An 8,215-nucleotide genomic window follows, 5' to 3' on the forward strand; every position below is an offset into this window, starting at 1 on the left:
TTTAATGCAAGAAGCTCGGTTCTAGGGTCGCAAGATCGAAGAACAACGTTCGCAGAGACTATCAGCCGAGTTGAGCCAACTTCGTCACGAATATGAGCGTCGTATTGCTGAGAAGGACGAGGAGATCGAAATTATTCGGTGAGTATTTGCCTCGAAAGATCTTTTTTCCTAACACTTTGAATGCCATAAGGATCATATTAATATTTAATTTGACAGACTTTATTTAAATCGTTTTTAAAGATTTTTTTTTGTGTAATCTTTAAAAGATTAAAAGTATACTTCTTAATAAGAATACAGTCTGATGTGAAAATTATATACAGGGTGTTCGTCCATATACATCCGAGCAAGTATCTTACAACTGGTTGAAGTTATATAAAAGTTTAATAAAAGAAATTTACACGACTCTGAGTCAACTACAAGATACATGTAAAAATATGTTGTTTACCCGTGATCTTTTCGAGTTATATAGATCAACATAGTTTCTTTAAATAGATACGTATAATTTTTTTCTGCACATTTACATTACAGTAGTAATCATTTACAATCAAAATCATACTTACTAAAAAAATTACTATTACATGTCGTTTACGAGATAATTGATATTTTAACGATTGACTAACAAATTCATACATTCATGTTAAACAAATATTCGTATACTTCACACTTCATGTTATATAAATACATTATTTACAAATCAAACGTGTCATGCATTTTGGCGAGTTGAAGATCAGTGATTCTGTTCGACGTGACCGACTTCAAAATATAATGCAATCTGACCGATTGCTTTTCAACTCACGATACGAAAAACCAACTACTTTAATACTTAAAATGCCGATTATTTCGTAAACGAAGCATGATAGATATTTTTTATTAGATATAATTTTAATTGCAAACGAATACTATATAAACATGCAAAAAAAATTATGGAAATCCATTTAAAAGAAACTATATTGACCTTCATAACTCGGAAAGGTCACGAGTAAACACAAAATTTAGATAAGAATTTCGCAGATGAATCAGAGCCATGCAAATTTCTTTTATTAAACTTTCTTGAAACCAACCAGTCGCGAGATATTTGCTCGGATATCTATGGACGGACATATTTTATATGACATGAATTCTTTTATATCTTTTATGTATAAAAAATTATGGATGTTATTAGATGAGTATATCGATCTCTGAAAAATTAGTTTAACAGTTAATATATTAACCTGTTTGTCTTACAAAAACTTTTTTCGGCATGAAGAAAATATTAAAATGGTTTCATATATCTAATTGATAACTTTATGAAGCATGATTTTAAGTAATAATTAAATTATTTACGAGATAACAAAATATATTGAGTAATTCACACGTGAGTGAGAGAGTAAGAAACTAATCGATGTCCATTATCATTTAACCTATTGTAAATCATATATATATATATATAGAGAGAGAGAGATGAGTGTATCAGTTGATTCAATAAATGATCATATGGTCAAGCTCGCAACTATGCGAGATACGCACATAGAAATTTTCATTAACTCGTAGTACGCATGCATAGACAATTAGTAATCAAATCAAACGTATTTGAAATACTGTATAACGTGTATATCTTTAATTAATTGTACATAACATAGTGTTATTTATAAAATACATTCAAATTGATGATCGATTTATCCGACTACTATATCGACCCAATTACTATTTATACTCGATCTATTTCTATGTAACGTGCAAAGTGTCGGCGACCGCGAAAATCGAACCGCCATCAAATGATCGATCACTCGTTTTAGCTTCCACAATCAACATATTAAAATACGATGGCGTTTAATAATGAAAATATCTTTGAATTCAAACAATGAAATTAAATGATTTTATTTCGACTAATGAAACTAAAGTTTATAAATCTGGAAAGTTCATTTATACAAGATGAAATATATAAGTGTTAACGATTGATCGAATTAAAATGGGAGAGTAAAATATAATAATCAATAATGTATTAATAAAAAGAATTTTCGAGTTTCGGCAAGAAGAAGAGCAATTAGTTAATAAGAAACTAATGAGAAACTAATAAATGACAATATCAGTCAACTACTACTTACGGTCACTCTATTAATAAAACTAGTCGCGATCCGATCGTTATTAAAAGGTGACGATCGCTTGTTCTCAATGTGGCAATCACAAAGGAAAACTTTTCAAAAGATGCCGTCATAGCTTCGGCCTAATTATCATTAGAGTGCTCACCGTAAATGTTCGGCAGTATCAGTCATACTTTCGGATCGTATTAAAAAGGATCTCGAGCCTGAGGAAACTCAGAACGAAATTGATAGTGTTAAGTGTTTGTAAGGTAGAAAGAAACGCCGAAGAGACAAAATGGTGGGTTACATGCCACCTAGCCAAGTGCCACTTGAGTCAAAATGGCGGCACTGGCCAACGTACGTCTACGATAAAAATTATGGATACGGTATGAATTATTATCAGCCAATGTTGGATTATATCGATCGAAAGGAAGAGAAACTGGAAAGACCGAGATCGGCGTTGGGTCGATTAGAGGGAAATGGAAACGAATTTCCAGACCTACCTTGGTCCGATGGCAGATTTATGTGGGAGGGTAAAGAATTACAAACCTATGACAAAAACGATTTGATTAAACGAGCGATCGACGCCGAGGATCAAGCGAGGGGACATCTATCTCGCTTTAAGGTATGAAAACGAAAGAATTAAAAGTAGAAACAATTTTTCTTATTTTCAGATAAAATAGAAAGGATCGAACAATTAATAAGAAAATAATACGAGGCTAGCGCGTTCAGGAAATGCGTTTTCCTCGCTAGAGAAAACACGAATTGAGCGAGCCACTTGACCTTTTCGCTTTCTAAATTTGGTACAGCGGAAGTGATCGTCTTGAGCGAGCGAATAGCTAAGATCAAAAACGAAAACGAAGGCGAATGCCTGGCGCATCTTTCTCTTTCTCTTTCTCATTTCTCTCTTTTCCTTTCAATCAACAAATTTTTCAACGATCCTTTAATCCTTTGTCTTCAGCTCCTCGGTAACGAGGATGGCTATCTAGTAAAAATATTGCGGAAGCACGTCAAACGTTTTGTTGGCAGTCTATTATTTGGAACGTTTCTCTTCATCTTCGTCTTTCGATGAGCCGTTTGCCAAGTCACTCGAGTGATGAAAAGAAATCCATCTCGCGTCACCCAGACTACCGAGTCAGATCGGGCGAAGTCAGTCGTGCTACGGTTGTCGAGCAAGAAAGAGAGAAAGAGAGAGAGAGAGAGAGAGAGAGAAAGGGGAAAGAGAAACTCGAGAATTTCAGTCGTTGCATTTCTAAGTTTAGAGAGAAAAAGAGAGAAAGAAACAAGAAATTATCTCTAGCTGTATTATCTCTAGTCTTCTACGAGCATAGTTAAACTTTGGTGTCTTAAGCGAGGACTTTCAAGGAATAAAATCGCCTAACGATTAACGAGACTTCCTTTTCACATTCGAAGATAGCCAAACGGACGGACTTTAGTCTGGAAAAGACTGTACACGCCAGTAGAGTGACACAGGATATCCTCAACCGAGTTTCTCCGTATTGGATTAGCGAATATCCAAAACAAAAGGTACCGACAGACGTGCAACTGAAAGCCTTAGCTGCCATCGAAATGCAAGCTCTAAAGGAAATCCAGATGTTGAAAGAAGTCCAAGAAAATTTGGATCACGGCAAAAGTCTTCGTGGGAAATCTGCGAGGGCTATAGAGATTCAACTTAGGACCGAGGCTCTGAAAAATCTTAGCAAGAGTCAAGAACTCGCTGATATTCGAAAGTATCAAACAGAAATGAACCATGCCTATTGGGAGGGAAGAGATCAGAGCAAACTGATGGAGAAAAGGGCCAAATTGATCCTCGACGAGGCTAGACTGACGGAACCTCTGGATATTCTCAGTAAGGAGCTACGTGGATACGAGAAGAGATCGAGCAATTATTTTCTGGACCAGAGGTATCGAGATAATCGAAAGCGGATCCGACAAGAATTTGCCTATCGCGAACGTCCCCCCATGTTGGATTATAAATATTATAATCGTTTCTGGTACACGAACCGCTAAACGACAGCATCTGTGTGTTAAAAATACTCGAATGTTCAGACAAGGGTAAACTAAATAAACTATAAAAATTCGATATAGTCTCGATCGATTAATCTATTGCTGCTTTAATTCTTTCGCCAAATTCCTTCCGTTCGTTTTAACAATCTATCTGTCCCAGTTTCCTACGAAATGAATTTAATCCCCAAAACTATCAGCTTTTTTGCTTTATGCTTTACAAACTCTTCGCTCAAAGTCAATGTTATTCGATATATTATCATGATTTATAACGTTAACTTAGCAAGCAGACCAGCATTGAGATCGAGCAATTGAACGCCCGCGTCGTCGAAGCGGAAACGAAGCTGAAGACCGAAGTACAGCGTGTAAAGAAGAAGCTCCAGATTCAGATCACCGAACTGGAACTTTCTCTCGACGTTGCCAACAAGAACAACATCGATTTGCAAAAGACCATAAAGAAGCAGTCTCTTACCCTTACCGTACGTATCTCAGTCGATTTAAGTCCCATCTTCAACAAACAACTTTCGCTAATCATTCATCTATTATATCTCAGGAACTCCAAGCCCACTACGATGAAGTTCAACGCCAACTGCAGGTAACCTTGGATCAGTTGGGCATTAGCCAGAGACGTCTCCAGTCATTGACGGCCGAGCTCGAGGAAGTTCGCGGCAATTACGAATCCGTGAGTAAATCATTCGATCGAGCTAAAACAAAATACAATATCAAAATCAATTGATGTTAATACAATATTTGTAATTTTCAAGGCCCTCCGCGCAAAGAGAACAGTCGAGCAGCAATACGAAGAGTCGGTTAGCCGTATCAACGAATTGACGACTATCAATGTGAACATAGCTTCGTCCAAGGCTAAGCTCGAGCAAGAATTGACAACCTTGGCTGGTGATTACGAGGAAGTCACCAAGGAATTGCGGGTCAGCGACGAAAGATATCAACGTGTACAGAACGAGTTGAAGCATACCGTGGAGATTCTGCACGAGGAACAAGAACGTATCGTCAAGATCGAGGCGATCAAGAAGTCGCTTGAGATCGAAGTTAAGAATTTGTCGGTGAGATTGGAAGAAGTCGAGGCCAACGCGATCGTTGGCGGCAAACGTATAATCAGCAAGCTCGAGGCCAGGGTAAAAAAACGAATATATTTTCATGGTCCAACTTTCACGATTAAATAAACCAGTTCGATTACATTCGTTAATCAAACAAAATTTATAGATTCGCGATCTGGAACTCGAATTGGACGAGGAGAAACGCAGACACTCGGAGACTGTGAAGATTTTGCGCAAAAAGGAACGAAACATCAAGGAGGTGATGATCCAAGTGGAGGAAGACTCGAAGAATATTGCTTTGCTACAAGAATCGTTGGACAAGGCGAATCAAAAAGTCTGCATCTATAAGAGACAACTCCAAGAGCAAGAGGGCATGTCTCAGCAAAGTGTGACCAGGGTTCGCCGATTCCAAAGAGAACTCGAAGCAGCCGAAGATCGTGCCGATACAGCTGAAAGCAATTTGACCTTGATTCGTGCCAAACACCGCAGCTTCGTCACCACCTCGACCGTACCCGGTTCCCAGGTCTACCTTGTCCAGGAGACGAGGCAGGAGCTGTAATAACTTCGCCACAGAAATCATCGCCACCCCAATTATCATTTCGAACGCCACGTCGTCCTCCTTCTAAACGTACGTATCACTTGATCCATACAATTTTATATTATTTTCGATTATCGATAGATTATAGTTATACTACTGCATATACCGCTCTCATTATCGGTAAATTTTTTAATAAAAAAATTTAAAGATATTTGTTTGAAACATTGAAGAAAAAATAAAATGAGTGAAGTTGCTCTCCTAAATTACAGTACTCATGCGTTTAAACTATCATTACTTTGATCATGTAAAAAACTTAAGATTTAAGAGTACAAATCCTTCTTTAGAGTCATCATTCTAATCCTACGACGATAAAACAGTAGCAACAACAGCAACGGTAACAGCAACGGCAAAGGCAACGGTAACAGCAACAGCAGCAGCAGCAGGACGAACGATCCAAAGGCGGGAGGACCGAAAGAGTTTCCAACGGGTCGCACGATGTACTATGCACATCTTGTCCGAGGGGGTTGAACTATTAAAAAACCTCCATATTCATAAGTACATCGTTATTAATTATAAACGGACGACCCGTCGTAAATTCGACATACACATACATATATATATATAATATATATATTTATAATATATATTTAATCCAACGAAATTTCCGCTTCCTCTCGTGAACGAAAAGAATTAAAAAAAAATAAAAGAAATACGGGACATTTTGATTAGGCCAAAGCGAAAGAGAACGAAAACAAATAATAAAAAAAATAACGACAAATAGATTTTAATCAAAATAAAAAAGCTTAATTGCAGGTGCACGAGTAAAAATATCAACATTGTAAAGAAAATTTGAAGCAAAATAAACGGCATTCATTATTACTATTCTTATCCTATCAATGATGTGGCTATTATTAATCGCGTAATTAAGATAAAAATTAAGAGAGAATAAAGCAAGACACTGTCGTGTCTCGCTATTCGCGATTATCGCACATGTATTTAAATGGATAACATTAATTCTATGCTATTATTACACATATAGGTATTATTGTCCGTACACACAAATCTCGCTATACGACATACACAATAACCTGTGTCAACATTAATTTAATAAATAAATTCAAAGTCGTAAGTACGAAAGCTTGTTGAATCATCTCTTTTCTCTCCTTTTTTACGATGTTAAGATATATTATTATTCAAATATTAGATCAACCAATTTATTTATTTGTTAAAACTAAACTTTATTTATTCGAGCCAATTAGATATTCTCCACAGACCATTTTCAATAACATCTTTTTTGTTTTATTTAGTAAAATCTATCGAGATATTTAATGTTCACAAAACCAGTAGAAACTCTTAGACAAATTGTTGAACTGACAATCTATAGCGAGCTTAATAATTTATCTAATCTAAAGGAGTATCACGAAACTGTCAAGTGATTTAAATGTGGAAAAAGTCCCAGTAACGAAAGCATGCATTCTAAAAGTAACTTACTGAAATTGAATAACTGAAATAAACTTAAATGCATTCTATCCGTTCTGCACAATTTATTAGCTAAATTTTGAAAAGAGGGATGATTCGTGCCTCAGGATATGTATGTTGCCAATATTGTTACTTTATACAAGAAGAAAGTCTACCGTGGCAACTGCAATTGCTATCTAGCATTATTGGCAAGTTGTTTGGTCGAGTAATTCTTGGCAAACTTTAAAAACTTGTCGATTACGTGTACCCTGAGATTTTATATGATTTCCGGACTCTACATATATTCCGCAGTAGTTACAATTTTTATTCAAGAGCTTCAGAGCCTAATGCACAAATTGGCTTATGCATATGCTCTTTTCTCCACGTCTACCAATGCGATTGACTCGACCATATCGAACGATCTCTCACTTGTTACAGAGATCAATACTTGCATTACTTAGTAGAAGAATATGAGACAACATTTTACTACTAAACTATCAGACATGCGGTTTGAGCATACTCCTGTATGGAACTGAAACCTGGACGTTGTACAAAAAACAACAACGTCGACTCAACATTTTCCACATATGTTGTCCTCGTAACATCATGGGTACACCATAGAAAGACAAAGTCATGAACGGATACTCGAGATCGCACAACTACCTAGCCTTACTGCTCTGCTTAAGTAGAAACATTTGCGGTGGCTGCGGCATGTGCATCGTATACGACACACTCGTTTACCCAGACAGGTTCTTCTGAGCAAAATTACTGATGCGAAAAAGTCTGTGGCCAAACCGATCCTACGTTTTAAGAATTACGCTAAGCGCGATATGGCTGCATTTAACATTCTAAACAGCCAGTGGAAACAGCCAGTGGAAACAGCTTGCTAAGGATCGTATCTCATGGAAAAAACTCGTGGCAAATGGTGGAATCACTTACTTGGTTCGACACGTTGGTATACGCTGACGCTACCACTTGCTCATCGTATAGAAACGAAGTATAATTTAATTCTGGATTGTCGTTACCGCATAGGTTTTTACAGCCATCAACCTAAGTGTCTACGAACATAAAACACTCCGTAAATCATCCGTTATAGA

General features: G+C 36.8%; 1 protein-coding gene across 1 annotated transcript in view; it reads left to right on the forward strand.

Annotated features, from left to right (window-relative positions):
• LOC127062534 (paramyosin, long form) overlaps positions 1-6,797 on the forward strand; it is a 12,559-nt gene extending 5,762 nt beyond the window's left edge. The window contains exons 11-16 of the mRNA XM_050990966.1: positions 26-138; positions 4,348-4,543; positions 4,618-4,746; positions 4,829-5,200; positions 5,289-5,750; positions 6,005-6,797. Coding sequence (XP_050846923.1) covers positions 26-138; positions 4,348-4,543; positions 4,618-4,746; positions 4,829-5,200; positions 5,289-5,681 — 1,203 coding nt within the window. The 3' untranslated portion in view covers positions 5,682-5,750; positions 6,005-6,797. The remainder of the gene's footprint in view (positions 1-25; positions 139-4,347; positions 4,544-4,617; positions 4,747-4,828; positions 5,201-5,288; positions 5,751-6,004) is intronic.
• The last annotated feature ends 1,418 nt before the right edge of the window (positions 6,798-8,215 follow it).

Source organism: Vespula vulgaris, chromosome 1 (assembly GCF_905475345.1).
Source record: "Vespula vulgaris chromosome 1, iyVesVulg1.1, whole genome shotgun sequence".
NCBI classification, from domain to species: Eukaryota; Metazoa; Arthropoda; class Insecta; order Hymenoptera; family Vespidae; genus Vespula; species Vespula vulgaris.